General features: G+C 54.1%; 1 protein-coding gene across 2 annotated transcripts in view; it reads right to left on the bottom strand.

Annotated features, from left to right (window-relative positions):
* ADAM33 (ADAM metallopeptidase domain 33) overlaps positions 1 to 27,944 on the bottom strand; it is a 29,762-nt gene that overhangs the window by 1,244 nt on the left and 574 nt on the right. The window contains exons 2-23 of one of the 2 annotated variants that reach the window (XM_074148346.1): positions 25,396 to 25,478; positions 18,288 to 18,364; positions 14,700 to 14,775; positions 14,135 to 14,211; positions 13,392 to 13,578; positions 12,876 to 12,941; positions 12,691 to 12,762; positions 12,053 to 12,219; positions 11,855 to 11,939; positions 10,998 to 11,140; positions 9,043 to 9,220; positions 8,583 to 8,672; positions 8,026 to 8,221; positions 7,712 to 7,820; positions 6,984 to 7,188; positions 5,952 to 6,029; positions 5,027 to 5,135; positions 4,525 to 4,675; positions 3,799 to 3,889; positions 2,662 to 2,907; positions 2,203 to 2,366; positions 1,613 to 1,630 (exon numbers count right to left, since the gene is read on the bottom strand). In XM_074148346.1, coding sequence (XP_074004447.1) covers positions 1,613 to 1,630; positions 2,203 to 2,366; positions 2,662 to 2,907; positions 3,799 to 3,889; positions 4,525 to 4,675; positions 5,027 to 5,135; positions 5,952 to 6,029; positions 6,984 to 7,188; positions 7,712 to 7,820; positions 8,026 to 8,221; positions 8,583 to 8,672; positions 9,043 to 9,220; positions 10,998 to 11,140; positions 11,855 to 11,939; positions 12,053 to 12,219; positions 12,691 to 12,762; positions 12,876 to 12,941; positions 13,392 to 13,578; positions 14,135 to 14,211; positions 14,700 to 14,775; positions 18,288 to 18,364; positions 25,396 to 25,478 — 2,668 coding nt within the window. The remainder of the gene's footprint in view (positions 1 to 1,612; positions 1,631 to 2,202; positions 2,367 to 2,661; positions 2,908 to 3,798; positions 3,890 to 4,524; positions 4,676 to 5,026; positions 5,136 to 5,951; positions 6,030 to 6,983; positions 7,189 to 7,711; positions 7,821 to 8,025; positions 8,222 to 8,582; positions 8,673 to 9,042; positions 9,221 to 10,997; positions 11,141 to 11,854; positions 11,940 to 12,052; positions 12,220 to 12,690; positions 12,763 to 12,875; positions 12,942 to 13,391; positions 13,579 to 14,134; positions 14,212 to 14,699; positions 14,776 to 18,287; positions 18,365 to 25,395; positions 25,479 to 27,944) is intronic. The other variant, XM_074148347.1, reaches the window with a different exon arrangement.

The raw sequence follows: 27,944 nt of genomic DNA, 5'->3' as shown, positions 1-27,944 counted from the left end.
ACCTCTACCCTTCCACAGCTCAGGGAAGACAGACAAGCTCCTGAACGTGAGACCAGAGGGGATCTGAACTGTCATGGTCACCCGTGTCATGGAATCATAGAATGGTTTAGGTTGCAAGACACCTTAAAGATCATCAAGTTCAAGACAGCCTGCCATGGGCAGGGACACCTCCCACCAGACCAGGTTGCTCAAAGCCCCATCCAGCCTGATCTTGGACACTTCCAGCGATGGGGCACCAACAGCTCCTCTGGGCAACTTGTTCCAGTGTTTCACTACCCTCAGAGTAAAGAATTTCTTCCTCATATCTAATCTTAATCTCCCCTCTTTCAATTTAAAACCATTACCCCTCAATCCTATTGCTACACTCGCTCATAAGGAGTCCTTCCCCGCCTCTCCTGTAAACCCTCTTCAGATACCAACAGGTCCATGTCCTTCCTGTGGAAGGACAGCACTGTCCTGTGCTGTCCTTTCTCAAAGATACAACCCCAAATTGTATCCCTTTGACGTGTTTTCCTTTGGCATACCCTCAAAATCCTATAGGATGCCGAGCCCAAAGTATGTGGTGGCACCGGGCAGTAACCAGTGGTGAGAACTGTGAGCCCACCAACTGCAGGAACCACACCCCGAAAGGGGTTACTGCTCTCAGCTTCCCAAAAACATCCAAGGTGGTTTGTGCGCTACCAAGAGACATCAGCAAATCAACAACCCTGATACGGACCCTATAGTCCATCCTGGGAATTCATGAAATATCTCACCTCATCCATCTAGGAAAGAAAACAGTTCCCTGGCCCTCTCTTACGATGTTGTTGGTGGAAAGTAACAAATTCAGACCAGGACAAGGACACATCCTGCTCCCTGGCATAAGTCTGGCCCCACCAGTCAACGCTTTTTTACATGAGCTCCACTTCAAGAGAGGATGGCCAGGGACTGCTCTCAGTGGGCACCAGGGACAAAACCACACCATCTGGGGAGGGAGCTGTGAAGGTTGAAGGGCTGCTGGGATGCGCCAAATTTTTCTCTTTTGGGATCACAGAACAGACCTGTTTTATCTACTAGAAAAGATGAGCTATAGGGATTTAATTACACTGAGAAATTTTGGGGCACATTCAGCCTTCTTGTGGTGGCAGCGACAAAGACATAGGAACCTAAAAAGAATGTCAAAACATTAATTAGCAAAATAAACCATCTGGGGATGAAGGCCAACTTCAGTCCAGCATGGTGCCTTTTCCTCCATGGCTGGATATGGCCCACAAACCTGGCTAGCAGGAGAAGATGCAAGCACAATGCCCTAAGGTTCCAGTGACCTGTTTCCAGAGGATTTAGCAACATAGCAAGAGCTGAAAGTAGTAGTGATATTGTAAAGGACCTGGACTGATTCTCCCAGCTCCAAACTGGAAAGCCCGTGTCTTCCATTCCCTTGGACACAGGTGTCTAAGCCCTGCTATTGTTTGGGTACCCAGAGGGCCTATGTCCTGCTCACTTAAGATGCCCTGCGAAAGGGGGACATTTAATTCCCAGTCTCTTGGGTCCCAGACCAGTGCTTAACTAAAGACCATGCCTCACAAGCAGCAAAGACCATCGCCCATGATCCTGCACGGTGTTTGCAACTCACCTTTGAGGCGGCATCGGTCTGTAGGGAGGAAAGATGAAATACAGCATCAACATACATCCCTTCACTCCAGTATCCCCCAGAGGTTCATCAACAGCCCTCTCTGTGCTCTGGGACAGAGGTCCATATGCACCCCAAAAAGATGGCATCTCCCTTAACCCATCAGGACCCTACAAGACCCAAAGTCCCAATCTTGGTCACTTTGGTTGTGGTTGCTCACCAGGTAGAAGAATTCAGGACGTCTTCTGATTTCCTTCCTACCTGTTTCTGCTGTCCCTGGGTGCCCCATACCAAAGATCCTCAGTGCCCTACAGGCCAGTTACCCTAAAGCTGGTGGGGACCGCCTCTGTAGCTCCAGCAGCATGTGCAGACCCACACACCCCAGAGCACAGAGCATTTCTCCTGGTCCTCAGCACCCTGACCTATAAACATCAGCCAAACTGGGGAGGAGCAGCAGAAATCCCAGTCACAGTGAAGACACCATGAGGGGCAGACCAGAGCACACCACAGTGACATTTGGAATGTCCCACCCACACGTGACCCACAGGACCACAGCAGTGGTGAGAGGTAGCTCAACTCTTCTCTCAGCTTACTTTAATGGCCTCATGGGCTGGTTCATGGCACTTAGACCCGATGCCTTGAAGTTGGTAGGAGGGACCATGACCAGCAGGGTCTGTCCATGTGCAGGAGGCAGTTGTTTGGCCAGAAGAGGACTTCCAGGCAGCGGCCGGCGCGGGGGCTGGTGCTTTGGGACGACCTGGGATCACAAAGTGTATGTGGAGAGACAGCAACCTCAGAGGAGCATCCAGTGACCTCCTACAAACCTCTCTCCCCTGCTGCAGAGCTGAGATGCTTCAAAACATATAACACCACCACCCGAACCACCTTAAAATATTATCTACTGAGCCTTCCTCACCATTGCAACAGATTCATCTCTTAGGACGGTGTGACAGTTTCTCAATAGTGCCCAACCCAAAAGCGCCACAGGCAGCCAAAACCCAGGGAATTTCTATGAGTCTGGCAGGAAAGTACAGCCAGCCAGCAAAGCTCACCAGCGGAGTCCTCACGGGGCTGCAGGGAAGAGGTTTCTTTGGAGGTGGCAGCTTAGCCTGGGAGACGACCGTTTTGGTGGGGACCATGGGCGATTTGCTGACTGGTGGAGGTGGCCTGGCAGGCTTGGGGTCTCTCGGGCGCGAAGAGATGGAGTGGGGAGACGGGCGAAGAGGGTGAACAATGTTGACGGGCTGGGAGCCAGGCTGGTGAGCACTGGGTTTGGGGGGGAATGCAGCCCGTGTTGCCTGCAGGGACGAGAAAAGCAGAAGTATGGAGAAAATCATAGAATCATAGAACCATATACTGGTTTAGGTTGGAAGGGACCTTAAAGATCATCTAGTTCCAACCCCCCTGTCATGGGCAGGGACATCTCCAACTAGGCCAGGTTACTCAAAGCCCCATCCAGCCTGGTCTTGAACACTTCCAAATCCTTAGGTGCATTTTCCTGGGTGCTAAAAAGCAGGTGTCCCCTCGAGGTCTGTGTGCTAGGGAGTTACAGAAGAAGCATTGGGTATTTATTCCAGTTTCTGGGACCACCGCTTTTACCTTCCCACCCAAAAGCTGAACACATTTGCGCCTCGCTAATCCTATGACAGCACTCAGGGATGAGAAAGGTGCTCGGCTCAGGAGATCTGGACCAGGGCCAGCTCTGGTGAATCCATACCAGATTTCCATCAGACTGAATTACAGAAATGGGAGGCATCATCCCTTCTACATTGATCTCAGCCATTGTGGCCATGCTCAAAAAGACCATCACTTTCTACCTAAATTCAGCCCTGGGCTTACTCATCCCAAGGTCACCAGAGCTGACTTAATCAGCAGCGGAAGCATCTGCCTCCACAGAGACCCAGGACAAAGTCATCAGTGGGATTTCAGAGTCCCTGATAAGCTTTGCCATGGTGATGGGCAATTTCCCAGCCCGGGCCCCTGGCAATCACCGGGGTCTTTTTGAGCAGGCAGAGCTCAACAGACTCACTTTAAGGAGGGATGTGTGCTACTGACAAAGGGCTCGTGGTGTAGACACAATGCAAAACCAGCACGGAGCACCAATTGCTTGCCCAATTGCTAGAGGGAGATGTGATCACACACAGGTCCCAGGGAGGGAAAGCAAACCAGGGAAGTGACTTATTACTTACTTTATTAGGGTGGCTGGAGGTGGAAATGTTCCTCAAGGTAAAAGCAGCTTTGGGATGACCAGCAGTTGACTTCCGACTGATGGTTTTTTTCCTGCCCAGGATCACAAACACAAATCACAGATGGGAAAATAAAGCAACTATTTTTGCAACAACTGTCTCTTGAAATGCTGCACATCAGTGAGAACCTGTCTCGATTAACAGACTGTTAACAGACAGTCTTGCAGTGATGGGTGAGTGGGGATGACAAGTCTGTCTTGAGATAATGAGGGTAACGAAGTAGGTTATCTGGTTCTGGTGGTGTTTTTTTCAAATTATTGCCAGGGCTCTGAGGTATGTGTGTGTCTGCACCTGTACTGGGAAGGAAAATAATAAGAATATCTAAATTCAGCACTCTCTTAGAGCCCTTCCAGCTCTTGACCTCTTGCAATCTGCTAGGAGTGGGAAAGCTCCTCGGTACCAGGCCACCTTCATCATCACTCTCTGGGGTTGTCCTGTCTAACAGACCATTCCTGTCTTCTGCTCAGGGGAGAGCTGAGAGCCTCAGATTGCCCCAGGAGTGAGCTCTTCATACCTCAACCAGGTCTCATACCAGTTTGAAACAGGCCCTGTGCACCACCAGCTCCCCCACAACCATTCCTACTGGGCTGGATGCTGCCAGTGGCAGCAAAACATTTCAGGGTCTTGCTAGGTCCTCAAGAGAGAAGGGATTTAGGACACATCACCCACCTATATGTCTCCTGGCTCCTCCTCCTTATCTCCTTTATCCATTTATTCAAGAGTGAGTTCTCCCGCCGGTACCAAAAGTAGATGCTCATCATCAGAGCCGGGAGGAAGAGCAGGAAGATGAGCAGAAGGGTTATTAAGATGGCTTTGTGATCTGGCAGGGAAAGCACAAAGATAAGTGTGGGGCTGGGAGAGCCGACAGCCTCCAACTTCACTCAATGGAAACATCGGTCCCGTCTGCCTATTCACAGTCACCCAGTCTAGAGACATCATTGTTGATCACATCTCTGAAAAGGGAGCAGTACCATCTGGTGGTCTCTGATTAAAATGGGTGGCCACTAAGCAACCAGAGCAGGGCACAGGCTGTGAGTCTCACTGAATAGACCTGAGCCAGCACATTTGGGAGCAGAACTGTCAGCAGCTTTATCACCCCATCTCCCCTTCTCGTGGCATCTCTCCAGTCCCACCAGGGTCACAAGGCACCAGACAAGAAGTCAGGACTCACTGTCACGCTGCACAGGGCCACTGTCCACGCTGCCGCCCAAGCCTGGCTTCTCACAATAGGGGGGAGCCCAGCCAGCATCGCAGTGGCAGTTCTTGTTGCTGTTGCAGACCTGCAGAGAGAGAAGAAGGGTTGGAGATCACAAGGGAGGTATGGTCCCTACAGTGGGGGTGAGAGCAGATGGCCAGTGGTAGGAGACCAGGCTGAAGGAGCTTAACCTCTGACAATATTCACCCTTTGAACACCACTCAGATCATGCCTGTGTTGCCCTCAAACATGTGATTGCAATGTACAGAGATATTTTCTTGCTGATACTTTTATTGCCCTACTCTTTGCAGAAACCTTGAAAACAGATATCTTATACCCTCAGTTTTCACACCGCTTGTGTGATGCCCATACCACAAGTCTGATGCCCATAATACTTTGCATTAGGCCAGAAGTCTGTTAAAGATCTTCCCCCTGGGATCTTTCCGTTAAACCATAGCATTGTTGTTGCCTTATCTGACAAAGCCCTGCATTCTGCAGAGTTCAAATCTTTGTAGCCTTTAAGCGTCGGACAATAGTGACTCCTTCTACTTGCTGAACCATTTCCCTGCCTTTTTGCAGTCCCAGTTGTGTTTCTAACTCTTGCTTTACTCTCAGAGGGAACAGGCATCTGCTCTGATCTCTTTACATTCTCCAGTTCAAATTGGACCCTGATCCAAAATTTGCAGATGGTCCTTACATCATGAACAATCTTCTTCTTCTAACTTGGACACGGGTAAGCAAAGATCTCAGCTCAGTCTCACCCACAGCTGATGCATGTGAGAGTTATGAAAAGTAGATGCCTGCTGCGTTGCAAGGCTCATCCCTGCGGCAGACGCTTAGTTTTGCTTAAGAATCTGCACTCATCTAAGGGGCCTGCTGTAGGTCTCAGGCAAAAACTCACCCCATGGCCGTTGCACCGGGAAACGCACTTTTCCAGCTCAAAAAGGGAGGCATTCTGGCATCGTCGATCTTTGCAAACCTGAGAGAAAGTTAAGAAGCCAAAGTTAGGGAAAGACCTGAGAGGGGGGACAGCAATCTTCTGGCTTCACAGATGGGAGTCCTCTGGAAGGATGCTGTCTGTTGGAAAATGCAAGGTGGTTATATCGTATTGTTCCAGGTCAATGCATTTCACTCCAATTTTCAGCACAGCCCAGGAAACCTCTGCCATTCCCCCATCCAGGACGGCTCAGTGGAGACCAGCCACCACCACTCCCACCCCCCTCCCCTGACAACCCACCTGGCAGCTCCTGGAGAAGGCATTTCCCATCTGGCCCTAAAAGGCAAGCACCAGCCAAAAAAAACAACGCTGGATTTCAAAACCAGCCATCTTTTCTCATGAAAATGTCAACATTTTGGCCTTCTATCCCAAAGTGGGATGAAATTTTCACAATTAAAATGCCAAATAGCAAAGGCTGTATCTCTCCAGCCAGCTCTGTCTGGCGTGCATCCCTGCTATCATGTTGTCTACCAGGCTTCTGCCCCTTCTCAGCTGAGCTGACCCTCTGAAAACTGCTTGGAGATGCAGGGGCTGTAAAAAAAAATAATGCTCAGTTAGCAGCATCTGTTTTGATCTGTTGTCTTGATTCCTAACAGTGCTTTCCCCTGGAAAGCAATTTATTCATAAGAGGAAGCCTCATCCATCAAGTCCTGGGACATGCAATTCTTGCTGGGGTTGCTCCACTATGCATTAGCGTAAAGTAAAGAAGCATGGAGGCCAGAGAGAAGAATTTGGTGGCCTACACACAAGCATCTGGTGATGTCTTGAAATGCCACAGTTGAAATGTCACCAGAGCAATGTTTGTAAGTGTGGAGGAACCACGTCCCATGGCCCAGCTGTAATGCAGAGAAGAGCCAATGTCCACATTGGAGCTGGGATAAGAGCCAAGGAGATGATCTCCTGTAGGAGATCCCAGTTCTAGGAAGAGTTACTCACCATCCCATCTCCACATTTCGTCCCCGTCATCACCAGCCCGGGGTCAGAGAGGTCTTCCTCATCATCCTTCGCAGTGTACATGTAGGTGCCTCGGCACTTCACCTCTCGCCCGTTGAAGCGGATGGTGGTGTCGATGGAGACTGTATTGGTCCCCTGGGGCTTCTTAGCTGAGCTCTGACACTGGATCTTGCCACACATAGCATCCCTAGGAGCAGGGCATGGCCGCGGTGAGTGCAGGAGTTGTGGATACCAGCCAACTCACCCTCCCTGCCCCATCACCCACTGCCCCCTGCTGGCTCATCTCCCTCTGAATTTATGGCCATGTTAGGGTGTGACAGGAGAGGCTCAGCAGGTTCAGAAAGGACTTAGATAAATCATGGACAGCACAGAGAAACGCTGGAGGGAACAGGCAGGGGAGGTCCCTCTAACATCCATGGTCTAAGTGGGAATACTGGAGAGCACACACTCCCTAAATAGGATCTTCTGCTGATGCTATCTTTGATTTTCCCTTCAGGCTGGGTTGGAAGATGATGCATGTTGGGACAACCTCCCAGCAGTGATGGGGACAGAGCCCAGGAAGGACCTGGTGACTTCCTCAGGTCTAAAACGGAGGTGGCCCGAGGGGTGATGCCAGGATCCTGAGGTAGGACCCTGCCAGTCCCTTCACAGTGGGGGACTGCAGGTGCAGGAGAAGATGGGTCATCCATGCGTTCCAGAACTGCACCCACCTCTTGTCACATTTCACGTAGCGCCCTTGGCTGTCTTTGCCACAGTTGCCGTAGGTGTTGCCGGCCATGTTCACGTCCTGGAAACAGGCATCCGGGGCTGGCCAGGCACCTGCAAGGAGGGAGGAAAGATCCTGCCTGGGATGGGGAAAGCAGCCAGCAAGGAGAAATATCGAAACCAGGAGCAGTGGCTGGATGCTCATGGAGAAAACACCACAGAAAATTCTCCCAGAGGGAGACACAGCGCTGAGACTCAACGTGACTCCTGCTCTGGAGATGGGTGGCAAGGAGGCAGGACTGGGGCTGGTGGCACTCACCTGGTCCCCAGAGCTGGACACACTGCTGGTGGTGGGTCATGCACATGCCGTTGTTGCAGTAAGCCTCGCCATAGGCGCAGGACGAGCCATCCAGCAGGTATACGTTGGCTGGGCAGTAGGGTGAGGCACCCGTGCAGTATTCGGGGAGGTCACAGGACCCCGCTGCTTCCCTGCAGACTGTTCCAGCCACCTTTAGCTGCCACAGGAGGAGAGAGAAACATCAGCACTGAGTAGCTGCAAAGGGGCCGAGCCGGGATTGCTGCTGCCTCCCAGTACAGCTTGGGGTCATAAACCATCTATAATGTCCCCTGTGGGACTATATGGGGCTGTCGAGGTATAAAGCCAAATTCCTGGTCGGGATCCCAGCCACAGAGCAGCCAGCAGAGACCGTCCTACAGACACAACTTTACACATAACCCTCTTCATTTGGCACCAGGGTGTTTGACATTATGGACATGTAGCACGTGAGTCCTGAGGGAATGATTGGGGCTGTATCTCTGCTCAGCCCACAGGCAGGCCGGGGGTGGAGGCATGGTGAGGGACACGGCAGGGCTTACCTTGCAGTTCTGGCAGCAGTCACCATGGGCACATTGGGCCCCTGCCTTCAGCGTGCAGTTGTGTGCATTGCAGCATGGGTTGGTGCACTCCTGCACGGGGAGAAGAAGAAGACACCACCATGGTCAGTGAGTCCATCCCTTCAGTACTTCCCCCAGCCCCTTCCCCACCCATCACGGCATTTGCTCTTCTCATTTTGCCAACAGGGAAACTGAGGCATAGGGAGGGATGAGGAAGACCTGAGCACACTAGGGCAAAGTCAAGAAGAAAGCCAGTCCCAAATTAAATGGTTTTAGGAAGGTGGGACTGGGAAGAGCCCTTGGGATGGAGTCTCTGTGGTGACCAGCAAACACTCTTCTCTTGGAAGTACCCCTCTCCAAATGGGCCATGTCCTGCCACCCAGCAGCTGAGCTGAGCTGCAAAAGCCTCTGCGGGAAAGCAATGCAGCACGCGGTACCATACCTCCACTTCCCCGCAGTCACAGTCTTCTCCTTCCTCCAGAAAGCCGTTGCCACATTTCCGTCCCACAACCAGGTCCTTGGTGTCGGGCAGGTTGAAGAGACACATGCCACCTCCCTTCTGGAAGTAGTTCTCCAGCTGCCTCTTGCTGCAGGAGCTGAACACGCGAGGGAAGGGGTGTCTGCGCAGGGGACAGATGGGGAGGGATGGGAACCAGGGCGATCGGGACCGGGAGAAGGTGGAAAACCACAGTCAGAGCTGGGAAATAAGGACATGGGCAAACTGGCACAAACCCTTCCAAGAGAAGAAGCCACCATCAGCCAGATGCATCAAGACCGCTAACGTCTCCCACCCTAAGTCGCACAGCTGAGCATTAGACAAACCACCAGGAGACACCACACTAAGCTCAAATATTTTCCAGAATGGGATGGGGTGGACAAGCAGACCTGCTATACGCCACCCCCGGAGCATCAGCCCTTCAGCAAGAAACCTCTTAGAGACTGGAGACCCCCATGGGCTGAATGTTGAAGGCCAGGGAGCACCCACGCCTGCAGGCTCTGCCAGCTTGATGCTGGTACACGTGTCACCTTTGTGCCTCAGTTCTCTGCAACTGGGACACCACAGACGCCTCCGTCCTAACCGCAAGGCAGGTCTCCACATCTGCAGTGACTATCTGCTCAGGATGTCTGCTGAATATGTGCCTGCTATCACTGAACGGCTGATGGGAAATACCCTTTGGGGGCTATTTAAATACCTCTGGGGCTCAGATGGAGAAAAATCCTCTACAAAATTAAAGAAAAATGGAAAAAAAATCACAAAAAAATTCCATATTAAATCATTCACAAGGCCTGAGCACCAAAAAAACCCAATCAGAGCCTACAACGTGTAAGGTTATTTCTCTAACACCCCAACTGGCTTTTCCTCTAAGGAGTTGGAGAGAAACAGTAATTTTCTAGAGAAGCTCTGAGCATGGTTCTTCTATAATTTTGCACAAGTTTGTGGGGTTTTTTTGTGTGATGTACTAAGAATGAGGAAGCAGAAAGTAAGAGCTGTGCACAGCTCTCTGCTTCAGTGCTGGTTTCATTTCCTCCTATCGGTGAAAAAACATTTTCTTTCATATTAGGACATCTCATTTCCGAGATGACACAGAGGGCTTTGTCTGAAAGCAATTTTGAAGTCTGGGGGAAATCTCTTGAGCTGTAGGGACAGCTCTAAGTCCATGCAAGTTATAGGAGGGTGAGCAAATAAATATACCCATGAGCTGGTACATCAATGTGCAAATAGGGACAGGCTGAACACAGTCAAAAATATGTGTCCTGCCCATGTGGGGAAAAAGTATTTCAGCAAAAATAAGAAGGAAGAAAAGTCACAGGGAGACGTCAGCTCGGAGAGCTTTGCCTGCGGGTGAACAGGGGCACAGCTGAGCTACAGCATCTGCTACTGTTTTGCACCAGTGCATCCAGCTGCGGTGGGTGGGGGCAGGATATTTAATTAGTAGGATAACTAAACAAACAAGTGCATAACTGCCTCACCCTGGAAAGCTAGTGTTTTTCCCCACCGCAATCCACCCAGGCAGAGACTGAGCACCATGGGGTCAGCACCCCGGTCACACAGCCCTGAGAGCCACAGGAAAAGCCAGGTAACATCCATTTGCTTCCATCTCTGGCTTGTTTGGGATGGAGCTGCTACCCCTCTGCTATCCTCTGCTATACCTTGGAGACCACCAGCCCTGCCTGCTCCTGGACCCCCAGATGTGCTCGCTTCAGGGAATTGGGATGTGAAGGGCAAACAGGGAGGAGGGCAACCAGCCGGGTTCCCCTTTGCAATGGGGCACTGCATCCACAAAGGTGCCTTGCAGGTCACGACCCTCTCCCCACTCCCAGCTCATCCAGCTGCAAACAGCATCCACAACCTGCTGGTGGGCTTAGGGGCCACATCCCATTCCCACCACCACTTACCCAGTGGCCGCTGCCATGACACAGCCGCCTTGCTCCGGGGTGGCCTCCACACAGCAGCCCGTGCTGTCATGGCTCATGCCAAAATTGTGGCCGATTTCGTGGGCCATAGTGGCAGCTGCTCCAATGGGCTGCTCCGAGTGGTCCTGCATAGGGATGGGGCATGTGTCAGCAAAGCAGCCAGGAGCAATGGAGAAGGGTGATCTCGCAGCAGGGAATGGGGTTGGGGTGATGGAGAGATCACAACACCCCTGGGATTGCAACTGGATCCCATGGGAGGGACAGAGAGAGGGATGGAGGAGGATTCATGCCAGAAGCGGGGTTTGGTCTCCCAAAAGTCCTGCATGGGACTTTGGGAAGCTCTTTTGCTGGAGCCAACTGCTGAAAACCTGGGGCCTTGGAAGGCACATCCCAAAAACCAGAAACCTTGCTGCTACACACCACCCTGCCTAGGGACCACAGGCCACCAGGGCGACCATCATCCCCCATCAGGAGGAGGATAAGAGTTATCTGGGGCTGAGATCACCTTACAAAACCAGAAAGCACAAGCAGGGAACAAACAGGGACTATTCAATATAAGAGGCAGAAGCAACACAGGCAATCCCAACACTGCTGCTAGCTGCAAGCTGGGGGTGCACATGGGGCAGGAGACCTTTAAACCAGCCCTTCTCTCCCTCCTTAGTACTTGGCCAACATCTGAGAGGTGTAAGGGGCTACCAGCATCATTGCTCTCAGGCTGCATCCCAGAAACAGCCCCTGATGGCTGATCCTACAGGCCCGTGAAGAACCCCAGCAAGATGGGGTGGCGATGGGGTGTCCCAGGCTGGGATGAGCAGCAGAGACCCCCATGCCCTTCTTACCACGCTGACACCTCCAGAGTTATCCGCGCTGCACATCCCCTCCAGTGGGGCCATGCCAATGGTTGTCCCCCTGAACGTCTTCCCTCTGACCAGAAAGGAGAACAGAGGGGCAGTTAGCACCCTGGGGGTGGTTTGGAAACCCCGGTCTGAGCTGGGAGCCCCCTGCCCCAACATCTCCAGGTCCATAGGGGTGCTCACGTCAGCAGCTGGGCGTTGTCGTGCTTCTTGCGTGACCTCAGCGCCTTCTTCCACTGCAGGAAGGACCAGAGCGTGGCATTGGCATCACTGGTGACGGCGCACTGGTCCCTCTCCGTCCACACCTCCAGGCCAATCAGTGCCACTTTGATATTCAGCGACCTGTAAAACTGCAGGGAAGGAACAGGAATGGAGGGGACAGGGACGGGCATTCACTGTCCATCCCCCATCACTGCCACAGCTCTTCAGCTGGGTGACTCAGGGACATACTTGTCCCAAATCCACCTGCAAGCATGAGCTCTACAAGCACAGGTGTTGGCACAGGAGCCAGTCAGGGTGACACGATGCCATCCATCAGCTGACAACATCTAAGCAACTCCCTACTTGTGTCAAGGATACCAGTACTGATCCCCATTGCCACAGCAGAGCAAAAAGCCAGCACCCTCTTCACTGCTGCAGCTCATCTGATGGGTGGGAATGCATTTTCCACCATGTGCTCACATCTGCTGTCTAAACACTACAGCCCCAGTGACACTGTGAGAGTCCCTGAGGGCCACCACCAGGCTAGCCCTGAGCTCAGGTTCTTTCACATGCACTGGGAATGATGGAGGTGGTGGCAGGTCCCTCTCACCGGCCGTTACCTTGTCCACATAGTTTGCAATCTCCACAATGCGCTGCTTGGTGAGGCCCAAGTTGAGGTTCTGGTTCCTGTACTGCAGAGAGATGGGGATGGGGAAGGGTCACCAGAGGAAGAGCAGGGAGGGAGACAGAGAAGGTTCCCGGCTTTTTGGCAGGGGACCAGGTTTCTGCCCCCCATGCCGCTCACCAGTGTATGATCAGCAACAATGAAGAGCTCCATGTACTTCATGGTCCTCCAGGCATCTCTCTTCGACTGCAAGACAGGCAGCAAGACTTGGAGAACTGAAAGAGTGGGCAGCCTGTGGCTCTGGGCATCACAGGTTTCCCAGACATTGCAGAGCTGCTCAGGAAGGATGGCCAAGAGGGGAAACTGAGGCACGAGGCGATCAGGAAAAATTGGGCAGCTTTAGAGCAATTCCCAATGTCACCTCACATCACATCCCACACTGTATGACAGCACCGACCCCCAACCCACACGTCCTCCCTTCAAGATCTCCTGCCCAGACTCAAACCTGGCAAGCTGCCCATGAACACCCCTCACTTCCCATCTGCCTGCGCAACCCTGCCCAGATGCCAGGGTGACATGCACCCCGTCACAAACTGCGGGCATTCAGGAGGGGCACAGACAGCCCCGCTCTCAGCCCTCTGCCCCTCCATAAACAAAGAACCCCAGGATGGGTTTACCCCCCCAGGATGTATTTACCCGGTGGTGTACTGGCTGGAAGAGCTGAGCGATGTCAGCAATGGTGCTCCCGGAATCGTCACCGTGGCCACAGGTCCCACCTTGGATGGGCAAGTGCTCTGCTCGGTGGATGATGTGGTGGCCTGGCTCGGGGGTCCCCAGGGGTTTCAGGTAGTAGCTGGTGTTGCTGCTCAGCACTATCAGGCCCCTGGCAATGGAGAGCAGCCCCTGATGGCTCCTGTGGTGCTTTCAATCCAGCTCCCTCAGCACCTGCTGAGGCCCCACAAACTCACTGCACCTCAGCTTGGTCCATGCCCAGGGTGGGGCACAGACAAGAGATGGGTACCTCTGTCAATACAGCCCTATGAGCTAAAATATCCTTAGCATTAAAACCTCCGTGCCGGTCAGATCACGCGAACACGGGATGGCAGCTGGTGGTTGCAAAAGATGTTCAGTTCTGGAGTACCCACTGCAGGGTGTGGGATCTTGCCTCCTCCAGAGATGAATTTCCTTGAAGGCAGCTTATGTTGCCAGAAAATTAGCCTCTCCCTGCCCTGCCTGCCCCCAGGGTCAACTGAAGAATGGGAGAAGGAGGGCAATGGAAAATCAGCCCCATGGAGCATCTAGAGCTGGGCTTGCAAGACCATCGGTGCTGCTCCCTGGGGCGTCCCCAGAGGAGGTCCCTGCAGGGAGGCAGGGGGCAGCTGGACCCATCCCCAAATTCGTCATCCCCACAAGCCCCCCTGCCCTGCACGTCTCCATACCGTATTCCTGAGCAGGTGCTGAGGACGACCCAGGAGCCACCATAGCCCCGTACGTGTCCGTGGTAGTAGCAGTGGTCCTGGGAGAGAGACGATGGAGTTCTCCATTAGAAACCACCACACAGGGCTGGGCAGCAAGAAATCCCACATTCTTGGCCCCCAAAAACACCCATTTTGCATTTCCCAGCCTGGCAAGTGGTGTCCCTCTGCACCAGGGAACGGGAGGGATGGAGCCAGGAGGCTGCTGGCTCCTGCAGTTCAGCCAGGGACACAGACAGCCCCGCGCCCGGCGCGGCTCATTGGAAGGGTGACAAATGACCGGTGGGGGGACGTCGGGAAAAGTGAGGACTGCTCGAGCCCGGCGCTCGGGCTGTGTTTATTTCCCGAGGTGCTGTATCACGGCCAAGAGATACAGGAGCCGCGTGTTGCTGCATTCCTCCCGCGACAGGCGCCGGGGATGCTGCCAGCGAAAACACCGCGCCTCGTCCCGGTGGGTCTTTGGCTTCATCCCAGGTGCCAAGGCACCCTGGAAAAAGGAGATGAGCTATGCCCGTCCCCCAGCACCCACCGTGTGGTTGGGGGCCACCGTCACAGGCTGCCCATCCGCAGCATAGTGTGTCTCGGTGTAGCCCGGCGCCAGCAGCCTGCAGAGAGAGGAGAGGGGACGGGGGTAAGGACCCTCAAGCTGCTATGGGTGTCCCGGCACAGGGACACACCAAGCCTCTATGCCCAGCCCTGGACAGCCATGCAGGGTGAGCCATCTGCATGGTTCCCCTTCACAGCCGCCCTCTGCAAAGCCTTGGGCAGAGGAGCTGGCAGTGTGGCCATCACTGCTATGTCAGGGCTGGCCCCTGACCAGCAGTTGCCCATGGCCAGTGGGGACACGAATAGCCCCGCTCTGTGTTTCAGACAGGAAGGGGATGCCCATACTGCTTCGAGGCCCTGCTGGTCTGGGACAGGGGAACCTGCACAGGAGGAGCCTGGCTGCCCACCCACCCCCCGGCTCAGGGAACACCTCGCAACCACCAAGGATGAGCAGCCAGGCAGAGTGACAGCTTCTCCATAGGGACCAAACCTCCCTTGGGATTACCAAAGTCCCCAGGGGGAAGCATCCTGCTGGGAGAAGAAGGGATCAACCTCGTACTCGAGGTCCAGCCAAGGACACAAGAGGTTTGGGGTCTCCGACACAGCCACCCCCCTTCAGCCCCAATCATGTCATTTCGCCTCACGGCACACCGAGGGTGATGCACGTGATGCAACACCCCAGCAACAGGGAGGGGGTCCCCAAAAAACCAGAGCTGATCATGAGAAATCTCAGGCTGCTTTTAGCAAAGCCTGCACCCTCTTGCCTTCACGCCAAGTGCCTCGGCTTCCCCCCAGCTGACAGCCACCTCCCACCAAGGTTGGTCTTAGAGCCGCCCATGATGCAGCCCCATCCCACACTGACAAATTGCTTCCTGCCGTGGGAAAGAGCCAGAGCTGAGCTTGCAACAGGCAAGTGTGAGGGGCTGGGGGCCCCAGGGGGGAAGCAGGGGGGATTTAGACTGAAATGAACCCACGGGTGGTGGGAGAGAAGAGAAAGGGATGGGAGTTTCCCACAGCGCAGAAGGCTGCATTACCCTGCCCAGATGTCAGGGTGATGGGCGCCCCACTATGAGCTTGCATCCACCATGGGGACAGCAGGTCCCCCAAGGGACAGTGTGCATGCAAGGATCTCAGCCACCCAAAGAAGGACAAAACAGGGCTGGGTTTACTCCTGGTGACAGTTTGGCCCTCAATTTGTGGGGTTTGGCCCTGTCCCAGGGGTTTTATTCTGCAGAAGAAGAAAATAAACCAAGCAGACAGCCCCAGAACAGCCCTCCCACCTCTTGGTTTCTATTTTGCAACAAGTTTGGCCTCAAAAATGTCGCTGTGGGCACGTTCCCGCCTTCCCAGCCCGCCTGAGTGGGTGCCTGGCACCAGTAACTCCAGTTACAGAGGAAAAAGGAGACAGGAGATCAGCCTGGGTCCTGGACAGGCACTCATGGGCAGCCTGGTAAGACAAGTGCCCAGCTAGTGTGGGGGCAGATGGGCAGCTGCCCATGCAGGATGGGGACAGGGATGGGGACAGGTCAGCTGAGGACAGCAGGGGCAAAAGCCTCCATGCCATGCCCAGGGAATAGGGGGAACTGAGAAGGTTGAACCAATCCCCCAACCAGGGGCACAGCGAGTCCCAGCATGGCTCAGACCACTGGAATGTCCTCTCCAGGGTAGGCCAAAGACCAGGAGCCCCGGGAAAGGAAAGGCAAGGAGGTGTATTCTACTCCAGCACAAGGGAAGCCCTTGTTGGAAAATACCACAAAGGATGGTTTTCAAGGCTGATCACATCTCCCAGCACCAGAAGAAAGAAGATTTGAGGTCTACCATGGCCTCACTGGCCCATGAGCTAGCAGAGCTTAAGGAGCCCAGTTAGTTGGCACAAGACAGCAGTGTAGATGTCCAGGGCTGCATTGGCCTCCCCAGTAGATACAACCACTAGGCACAGCCAGTGTTGGGTGCTGTAGACCATCCTGGGAGCCATATAGACTGCCTTTGGTGCTATGGATGGTCTTGTGTGCCAGGGACTGTCCTGGGTGCCACAGATGCTCTTGGATGCCACATACTATCATGGGTGCCATGGATGATCTTGAGTGTCATGAACTATCATGAGTAGCATGAACTGTCTTGGGTGCCATGGATGGTCCTGTGTGCTATGGACGCTCTTTGATGCCATGGAAAGTCCTGGGTGCCACAGATAGTTCTTGGTACCACAGAGGGTCCTGGGTGCCGCAGACAGTTCTTGGTGCCACAGATGGTCCTGGGTGCCATAAATACTTTTTGATGCCATGGAAGGTTCTGGGCGCCATGGACTTCCCTGGATGCTCAGCTGCCTTTTGCTGCCACCAACCCCTTCATCTGTTTCACTGTGCCCTCATCCAGAGTTCAGCATCCCCACATTCCTCCAGTCCTGCCAGAGGCACCACAGCCACCAAGGATGCTCTTCACCCACTCCTGGCCACACTCATCGCTTCAGCATGGCAAAGTGGTACCAAGCCAGAATTCAGCTCATGGGAAGACACACAAACACCTCCAGGCCTGATGCACCAGCTAGAAACAAGGCTAAGCTTTGCACTTAAGCTTTCAAACCCAACTGCCAGCCCCCACATTGGCCACAATCCTAAAACTCAACATCCATGGCAGCTCCCAAGTTCTCCTTCCCACACACCAAAAGCCCCTCCGCAGGTTGCTGGGACCTGCTGCCCAGCAGGGCTGTTCAGGGGACACCACGGCGTCTGCTTTTGTACACAAACAGCAGCAAGAAGAGGGCTCTGCCAGGCACAAGCCTCCCACAGCTGCTGCTGAGAAGCAGAAGTGGAAGCAGAAGCCTGTCCTGCAGAGATCAGCTTTCTGCCCTGCTCCACCATGGGGCTGCCTGGCACCAGGAAAGACCTGAACGCCAAAAGGGACAAATGCCATGAAGTCTTGGGGAGAAGGGCAAGGAGAGCAGGGCAGGAGATGGAGGTGATTGCTCTCTTTGCTCCAGTGCCAGCACAAGGGGATGCCAGGCTGGGTGAGCGTCACAAAGGACAGATGCTGCTGGTACCTCCATCCAAGCTGAATCAAAGAAGTGGCCCAGAAAGGATCAAGCAAGGCTACGTGGCAAGGTCGTCCAGAAATGGTGCCAGGCTGACAACCCCAGGACCAGCTCAGCAGAAAAGCAGCAGAGGTTTCCAAATCACTGCCAGCAGTCAGCATTGCCCACCATGAGATACCTCCAAAGACCTCACAGAATTAGCCCTACCAGCGGGTTGGCAGCCCAAGAGCCCCCTGTCCAGCTGACCCTCTGCCTGGCACATCTCCATCCCCTAAGCACCCCACACCACCTTTACCCATGCTGGGTCCTGCACCTGTATCGAGCTAAGGCTGTTTCTTGCACAACATGGGTGTGGGCAGTGGGAAAAGGAGTGTTTCGGCCCAAACTGCGGCACTGGCCGCAAGTGGCAGGAAGCCACACCGGGCCATCCCTTCCCCTGCCAGCAGGAAAGCCAGGACAGGACAGCCAGGATACTACCACTCTAGGTGCAACCACGCCAGGAACACCCAACTCCCCTTCCCCAGCCCCAGCCCCGATACTTACTGGTTCCTCTCCAGCACCAGGACGAGCTCTCTGCCCTCAGCCATCACGGCCACCTTTGCCCGGGCAGGCGCCGGCACCTATAGAGGAAGCAAAGGAGGGATGGAGTTAGAAAAGACAAAGCCCAGGACGCTGCCAGTTGGATGCCTGTCCATTCTGCTGCCTGCCTGTATTATTGTAGGACCTACTGCTCCATTAGCAACACAAAGGGCAGCAGGTGCAGTGGATTTTGAGCACCATACCTGTTTGTAAAAGCAGGAGCTGCTTTTCCAACTGCAAAAATGCAGCAGGAGACAGCGACAGCATGTGTGCCTCAGGGCAGGGGTGGGTGTGAGTGGGGACACAGGGGTCAGGAGGTCCCTGAACATCTCTAGCCACTCTGCAGGGGACATCCCACATGAACCCACATCACCTCTCACCTCACGCAGTCCCTCGATTCAAGCTGGAATGGATCATGGGGTACCCTGCACTGTTCCCACTGGACACCATCTCCTCTGTCCATCCCTGTCCCCAGCACCTTTCTTTGCTCCCCAGCCCAGGGACCATCACAGCCTCTCCTCCGTGGATTTGCTCCACCTACTCCATCCCTTGCCACAAGCCCGTGGAAGGCGAGAAATAAAACCTTCTGCCTGATTTCCCATGAGTAACAGCAGACAAAAGAGGATTCGCACTGGGATTCACCCTGCAAGAGAGGGGGTGAGAAAGAAAATCCCAACTCTCTGCTTGGGGAGGGGGCAGCTCCCCCAGAAAAAGGCAGCAAGAGAGAACCAATATGGGATACAGGATCAGGAGCACTGCCCCGAGCATCCTGAATGCAGTCTGTGTGCTCTGTTCCGCTACAGCTTCATCCCATTGGAGATCCTGAGCCAGATCCTGCGGAGGCTGGTCCCTGGGTGGATCAGCACCTGCGTGCACCCCTGCGGGGTACGGAAATAAATAGCAACCGCCCGGGCAGCGGATAACTGCACTGTTAAAAATACCATGGGGCAGCAAGAGGAAACGATTGACTCAGCTTCCCCAGGATGTCGGCAGTTTTACTCACTCCCTCACTTTGGAGGGCATTAAATGGGAACCCTATGCAGGGATCCACACCAGCACGGCTTGTTTGCATGTGATGGGATGGGCTGGAGCCCAGAGGTGCCACCTCCTCCAATGTCCCCACATCCCTTCCCTGGCTCCAGCGCTGGGGACGCTAAAAGCATCACCCTGTCTCTGTTTATGGCCCAGACGGCATGGCTGGCTCTGTCTCCCTCGCTTGGTCCCTCCCCATCCCTGTACGGATGCAGGGAGCCCGGCAGGCTTCCAGCCCTTGGCCTCGTGCTCGGGATCCGCTGCGGGGCTCCAGCACCCTGGCCATGAGCTGGCAATGTTTTCCCAGCTCTGGAAGGAAAAGGGAGAGGAAGGAGCCGTCCCCGCAAGACTCTGGCTTCGGTTGCTCTTAGCATCACGGGGTTTTGCAGATGGTCACTAAGAATGCAACGGGGCAGGGATAAAGTTGGGTGATTCCCAGTTGGGGCTAAAACAGAGGCCAAATCCTGCTGTCCCCTCTTATCCCTATGGAGATGGCCAGCAAGGTTTTGCTCCTCATGCACCCTTGCATCCAGGGCACTGGGGATGCTGGGGGACCTCCAGCCTGGCAGCCCCAGGGCCACCCTCCTGGGGACCATCATGCTTTTAAGGGGCAGCATCGCGGGACAAAGTGTTTTGGGGTGCAGGGTGGCCAGGTACCACCACTGCTGCACGTCAGCACACAGGGTTTGTGCTCCCAGGATGGGTGTTCCTGTGGGTCCACCCCAAATTGAGCTCCAGGGATGGAGGGACCCCATTAAGCTTCTCAAATTGGCCACAGGGATGCTTCTGGCCCATAGGAGACACATGGGTGTAAGCCCTTATGGCCCCATTTCCCAAAGACGGGGAGGTGCCAGTCACCCCAGCCCATGACAACATGGGGACATAGTGATGGAGTGGAGCTGGCCAAGCCCCTACTCTGCCTCCAACACCGTCTTCCGAGCTCCAAAAAAGGAGACCAGACACAGCACTTAAAAAAAAAAAAAAAAAAAGCCAAAAAAAAACCCCCAGCAAAGCAAGCTGATTCCAAGGCCCCGCCGCTTCTTGCTTCTTGGTGAGCCCCTTCAGCACAGCCACGGCACCGCCACGGTCCCCACTCCCGGCAAGGGGCCCTGTGTGATGCAGGGAGGAGGAAGCTGGGGCAGAGGGCTCCCCTCCTTCAGCGATGGTGGGAATGAGCTGTATTTTTAGAACATGATCTTATACAAACATCACTGCCTGGCCAAACATGGTCTGTACGTTTTTCTTGCTATTTCCCTTCCTTTCCCCCTCCTCACCCTCCCTTTTTTCAAGCCTGTTTCTCCCCGTCTCTGATCTCCCTAACACTCTCTCCCTGAAGCCCGTCTCCTCCTCCTCCTCCCCCTCCCCACATCCCTGCCGGCTCCTTCCCAGTTTTGAATTCCCCAGCAATTACTCCCTGCCTCGACTTAAGGGCCTTTACTGGCAAAATGTTCTTTCCCAGCTGCCGTCTTAAAGGGACACATGTGTGTGCAGGGTTATCCCTGCATTCACAGCTCCCAGTTCATGCACCGTCCTGTCTCCCAGGCTGCCAAAGGCTGGAAAACTAACCACTGCCAATGGGCTCTGTGTCCAACCCCTGCAAGGTGGTACATCGCAAGCTCTCCCCTTCCCTATGCCTCAGTTTCCCCAGAAAGTATATGGAGAGACAGTGGGGAGCAGGGGACTGATACTGGTTTCAGCTGGGATGGGCTGAAACCAGCTCAGCTGTTGAAGAAATAAGGAGTAAGACGAGGGAGAAAGGGTCTGAGCACTACTCGTGACAGGCAGGAGTCAAAAAAACCCAACTTTAAGGCCAGGAAAGGTTATTGCATTAATTAAACACTGATAATTTTGCCTTGAGACTCACTGTCAGGCATTTCAGTCTCCAAGAGCTGCCGGTCAAAACACTGTGCACCAGGAATGAGCAGGGATGAGCATCTTCCTGGGCTCCAGCATCGTTCCGGGCTCCAGCACCACCCCAGACTTCAACATCCATCCCAGGCTCGAGCACCTTTCCAGGCTTCAGCATCATCCTAGGCTCCAGCATGTTCCTCCCTCATCCAAATGCCACCACCTCCTTTCTCCAGCAGCTGTGAAAAGGATGCAGGAACTACCTTTGCTCAGCCCTGACTGGATGTGGAGGTGATGGCCCCTCTCCAGGATATCCCATCAAAGCCAGTCCCACTAGGGGCTGGGCTGGGAGAGGCCAAGAGCAGCTGGGATGAATCTACCCTGGCCAGGACCCAGCCCACAAGCAACTCAGAAGACCCACTGCTGGTCTGCTGATCAGAAAAACCACAGTGATGTTTGCAGAGGAGCTGAGGCCAAGGGGTTTACATTGCTCTTCGAGGGGAAAGATGATCTTTGTTTCCCCATGGCTCCTGGCCATCCTCCTTGCCCAGGCTCCTTCCTCCGTCCTTGCTGGAAATCTCCCGTTGCCCTGCAGGAGAGTGGCTCGCCTGGGAGCGGGCTCAGAGAGCACTGAGCTCCTTGGGAAATCACTAGTTAAGCCAAAATCCAAAAGCCACGTTCAAATCACAGCCCAGCCATCTGCTTGGACAGGTCCCACAAGCCCTGATTTCCTAAGTAAGCCCATGCAAGCCTGGACATTAGGAGGAAGACGGGGCTCCGAGTTACCAGGAGATGCTCCCTAGAGGATTTGGTGATGGGTTTTGCAGCTGAAGCATCATGGCTGAGCCAGGTCCTCCCCAGGCAGCTGGATCCCAGCAGCACAGTTAGGATTTGAAGAGCACAGCTTGAGGACTACATTTGCCTTGTCCTAAACGTACACCAGGATTGGGATCCAAGACCTCAAGGACAAGCCTCTCTCTCCAGCTGCTCACTGGAAAATCATCCTGGGGGCAGCCAGCTCCAGGGGAGTCGGAGGAACTAGGGTAGTACGGGCCCTGGAGACAGAGCCAGGATTTTGGCTGTTTTAAAGCAAACTTGGCTCAGGGACCATGTCAGGGTTGCTCAGTCCTGACACACATTGCCAAAGGAAAAGGGCTTCCCTGCAGGAAACAGATTTCAGGATTCTGTGTCCTCAGCATGTGGTGGTCCTTCTCCTCCCTTCCTCCTCCTGGAGCAGGGCTATGACCCTACATGGATATGATGCTCTCAGGGGAGGGGGCCACGCCACAGGGCCAGGGAAGGGACGGGGTATTGCACCCTGATTGCAGCCAAAAAGGATGCTCCAGGTGTTCATCAGGAAGGATGAGGGGACAGCCACTTCCTGCCTCGAGGAGAGAGAGACACGGGCCACTCCAGAGACCCAGCAGATGATCCCACAATGTAAGGGTTAGCAGTGAGACAGGGTGCCAGGAGGGACCCAGAGGAAGGTCAAGGGCCTCTTCTGCCCTGCGTGCTCCTCAGCCCTCATGATTTATAGAATCACAGAATGGGTTGAGTTGGAAAGGACCTTCAAAGATCATCTAGTCAAAACCCCCTGCCAAGGGCAGGAACAGCTTCCACTAGATCAGGTTGCTCAAAGCCCCACCCAACCTGGCCTTGAACACTTCCAGGGAGGGGACATCTACAACTTCTCTGGGCAACCTGTTCCAATGTCTCACTGCCCTCATGGTAAAACATTTCCTCCTTATGTCCAATCTAAACCTGCTCTCAGTTTAAAACCCTTGCAGCGAGAAACCGTGATTGGGAAAATGCAGTTACAAACGGGAAGAAATAAGGCAGGGAACACCACAGGAAGCATGACAGGCTAGGTGGGTCCCCAGGGTGGGGACAGGGGACTCCTGTGCCTTGGAGCTGGATACTGTTGGGATGCCTGAGCTAGGATGCTGGGCACAACCTCCATTTCCAGCCCCGAAGGGCTGGAAAAGCCCACGGTCAGCTCTGGCAGCCTTCGCTCTGTGACCTGAGCCGGGAGGAAGGAGTGGGAGGAGGAGGATGCCGGCAGCAGCAGAGCAGGATCCCACCCCAAGCCAGCAGCAACAAGGGAGCTGTTTGCAATCAGGGTCCCCACGACCTCCTCCCTGGCCTCTCCGAAACCGCTTCCATGTGTGCAGGGAGCCATCAAGCCCGCCGGGAGTTCAGCCCCGAACAATAGGAGAGAGGAGGGTGTAGAGGGGGGAGGGCAGGGTCCAGCCTGCCCAGTGCCGTGCCAGCCCGCACACGATGGGACCACAGGGCCACCACCACCATCCTCCTTCTCCTCCCACTGACTCGATCTCACTCCTCCAGGAAGAGCGAAAGGAGACGCAGTGATGTCCCCTGGGGCTGTGGCACGGGCCACCCCGCAGCATCCCACCAGCTGCTCAGAGGAGCTGCACCCGGAGAAAGGACAGAGGAGCCTCGGGGTGGTCACCACGCTTGAACCCATCATTTCATGCGCTCAGAAGCTGTCTCCTTGCAGACTCCCACCCCAAAAGCCAGCCATGGCTGGACAAACAGAGTAGGCTGATGGCAACCACACAGCGGTATTTATTTCCAGGATCTTTGCTGGAGGGCAGGATGAGACAGGCAGGGATGGGGTGGGCTAAATTGATCCTAAAAATACACACATCAGCAGTACCAGGGCAAAAAGGGCTGGCTTGGGGCTCTGTCTGCAAGCAGGGAGCCCACTAACTCCTACCCCATCCTTTGTCTGATTACCACCATCCTTCCCCCTAAAAGCCTCCACACTCCTGGCTGTGACCACCGTCTCTCTCCCTGCCTTTCCCCACACACTCCAAGGAAGAGGAGCCTCCTTGTTTTGGGCTGGCTGGAGCCAGCAGATGCAGAGCAGATGCCAGAAAACACACTGGGACCTGCTCGGCCACCCTGTCCCCATTCAGTGGCCACCCATGCCCCACCAGCTTCAGGGTCCCCTGGTGACTTCTGAAATCTGACACATGCCTGCGATTTGCACCCACCCAGCACAATTTTGGGCAGCGGAGTGTTAGCAAGAGTATAAATAAACCTCCCACTGCCGTGTGTTCCCCATCTCAAGTGCCCTCCAACCTAAATATAGACCAATAATAGGGCTGCTAGGAAGGGAGGGGACATTTCTGCAAGCTGGCCACAGCATCCCAAACATGATGGGCTATTTCAGCTACTGGAGAAACATGATTCCCAGCAGCCAGTGCTGATGGGAGTGATGTTCCTGATTCCCCCAGGCATTGTCCAGGTCCTCCAAGGAGGCAGCACAAAACCCCTTTCCACTTTCGCTGCTGGGAAGCTGGGCTGACTCTCCCTCAGTATCTCCTGCCTGGACCAAGAAGGTCTCACTTGGAGGCACCTCAGGTACCTTCAAAGCTGTGTGCTCAGCCCCTGCTCCAGGGAGATGCCACCAGAGAAGGTCACTTCTCAGCACTGAGTCTTCTCAGCAGCGAATTTGCTCAGTCCCAAAACACAACGGTTTCCCACAACCGTCCACATTGGTGCTTGTTCTGCTGGGAAGCGATTTGATCTGCCCTGAAGCAGACCACAGCCCCCAAGACCCTCCCAGCTGCTGAGTATGAGGACCAGCTGCTGCAGCTGATGGGCAGCTGCAGAACCGGTTGACCCTAGAGCCCGGCAAGGCGCCAAACCCAGGCAAGGGTCACCACAAGCACCTCATAAAGCACATTTGGAGACAGTGGGGGTGGCGGAGAGGGTGCAACGGCCAGCAGAGCAGGCCTGGGAAGAGATGTCCTCTCCTCCCCGCAGCCCATGCTTGGCTTCTTCACAGTCATCCCAAGATACCATTCTTAAGTCCTGCAGCACTTTCCCTTTAGCTAATACTGCTGGTCTGTCTATCCTGGTCAAACCATCAGTCTGACAAATTACCTCCAACTCCTGTCTCCAGACTGCCCAAGCTCCCTTCCACTCAGCCTATAGCTCTGGCCATCCTTCCTACAGCCCAGAAGTTCAGACCACATTTAATTAACTTGCTATTGCATCCTCTGCTTTCCCTGTTCATCACCTGAACAGGGTGATGAGTCCTATAAACTCAACATCCTGCTCGTGGGACCCGCAAATTGGATATCTCTATCTGAGTCCCACCATGGAGACCTCTGGGTGCAGGACCCAGCCGTGCAGCGTACGGGAGAACCATCTCTGCCCTCACCTTTTCATCCAGGCTGACGGCTCGTCTGGTACGGCCCCTGAGGAGCCAGTGTGGGGTGACCCGCTCTCCATGGGATGGTGACCCTGGGAAAGAGAAGATCTGGTGAGCACATGAACAGACCTTGCAAGCCCCTGAGAGCAGCAGCTCCTCCACAGCCACATCAAGAGAGAAACAGGGGGGAAGTGACAGAGCTGGGGTCTGTGGCCAACATACAGGTGTTTCTGGGGGATGGACACCAGCATGAAACCAAAGCATTGCCCCTTCCCCAGGCCAGCACCCTTATTGCTGGCCTCACCTTGCTCCCGGAAGCCTCACAAGAGCACTGCTGCCCACCCAGATCCCAAACCCGTGGCCTAAATCCCCTGAAACCCCCTCCCCCAGAGAAGCAGCTGGCACATGGGTGTCACTACCCTGGCCCTGCTCACGCCCTGGCCATCACTAACCAGCTCAGGTGAACCCCATTGAGCACCCCAGCGCAGGGTGAGGGTAGGGGCTGCGCAGGCAGCATGGCAGCAGCGCAGGCAGCATGGCAGCAGCGCATCCACCCGCCTGCTCCATCTCCCCTGAATCACACAAACAGCTGCTTTTTTTGTCCTTTTTTTTTTTTTTTTTTTGGCTTTATGCTTTTACACCATTGATCGTCATCATTTACGGGACGGGGAAGCGTGGTTCAACCACCCAGAAATGAAGCCATCATCTTTCCAGCAAGAGCGGGGCTCAAGCAGGGAGCAGAGGAGCTAAAATAGCTGCAGCACATTACGGGTTTCTCTGAGCCATCCCAACTCCCCCGGGCAGAGCAGCACAAGCAATTCCTTGGCTCGATTAGAGACAGGCAGACTTTCTAAGATATTTTTTTTCCTAAACAATGTGGCTGTATTTGATTGCAGCAGAGCGAGCAGCTCCTGATGACTTAAGCCTGAACAGCAACAGGAAAAAAATAAAATCTGAAGATGCTACAGAGAGGGGATGAGGTCTAGCAAAAATGTCAAGGGCTGGGCCACCTTGCCAAGCCAAATGTTGTCAGTGAAAGCTTGGACCTAGTAACCTTCCCCAGCGAAGGGCAAAGTTATTTAGGAAGGGAGTGGAATAACAGGGCTTACGGCTTTATAATTTTATATGCTTGTTTTGGTTCCCCATGCAACTATCTGGGGGGATTTGGCTTGAGGAAAAATGAAGTTATTGAAAAGTAAAAAGAAAAAAAAAGATGGAGCTATTCGTTGGGAACTGCAGATTGAGTGTTTAACATGATCGAGCTACCCAGCTTGGCCACGTCTGTCCCACAAGGCCCTGGGACGCACCCGGTGCTATCGCACAGTGGCATTTAATCAGCTTTCATTATATATAGCATTTAATCAGATTCCAGGAATAACTGTAGATAAGGTGGTGGCACGATCCCAGTTTCCTTCTCCTTACCTCCTCCGAAAGTGTTAGTGAGGCCCACCAACCCCCCAGCCATATTTAAGCCTCATTTTCTGGTGGGGAAACTGAGACATGTCCACGATGCAACTTGCGGTCAGCCACGAAGGGTGGGCAGCTCCGTCAGGTTTTGCTGCCTTCCCATTAGATAAAAGAGGGAAAAAAAGTCCTATTTTTTTTCCTCGCTGGCTGCTGCAGAGAAGGGCAGGGAGACGCTGCCTTTCCTGGCTTTCTGCAAAGCCTGTCTTTCTCCCACGCTGTCTGGGGAGAGGATGGGACACGAGGGGCAGCCGTTCTGCAGGGATTACTGGGCTGGGCTTCAGGCCACGTTGTAAAAACCTCTTGGTTGTTATATTAAGCTTCTTGCTGTTTTGACTATAGCTTTTGCTGGGAATCAGAGAGACTCAGAGCATGAGATACAGCCTTAAAAATTTAAGTTAAATAAATCTAAATCTAGTGCAGAAAGGGTTTCTCACTCCCCCCTTTCTCTTTTTTCCCTGGAAAACACACTCATTCCCAGCCCTTTCTGGGAATGCTGTGTCAGGAACAGCATTGCTTTAGAATTTGGGAAGTTTGCAGCGTTGCGGCCAGGCAGCCCCACATTTGGGGGATGCTTGGGCACAAAGATGAGCCCCACAGCGCCCAGGCTCCAGCTGAAGCAGGCAGTTTTCCCGTCTGCTCCTCCTCTTTCTTTAATCCAAACAGAGGTTTCTGGCTCCCACCACCCTCCCCGGTCCTCTCCCAGCTGCACAGCTCACATGAGTCTCTCTTGGAATTGCTGGAAAACTTATTTTCAGCAGAGACAGAGAACCCAGCAAAGCTTAAAAGTAAAAAAAAATAATAATAAAACTTGTGTTTTGCATGAAGAAGCATCAGCCCCGGCTTTGTGGTGGGGTTGCGGAAGGAATTAAGGATGGAGAAGAGAGACTACGGGAGGCTGAACCCAACCTGGCAAAACCCCCCAACCCCCCCCGCACACAACTTGAAAAGCGATAGGAACGTCTGGGGAAAATCATGTATTTCTTCAATAGCAGGAAAAGCCAAGTTTCACCCCAAAACACACATCAGCAGCACAAGCCACTGCCAGCTCCCTTTCCAGGTGCCACCACCCAGAGCTGGGACAGTTGCGGGGA

The sequence above is a fragment of the Numenius arquata genome, chromosome 5 (genome assembly GCF_964106895.1).
Source record: "Numenius arquata chromosome 5, bNumArq3.hap1.1, whole genome shotgun sequence".
Classification (NCBI taxonomy): domain Eukaryota; kingdom Metazoa; phylum Chordata; class Aves; order Charadriiformes; family Scolopacidae; genus Numenius; species Numenius arquata.
Note: the sequence above shows the minus strand (reverse complement) of the source record. Positions and strands in the feature narration are given on the sequence as shown.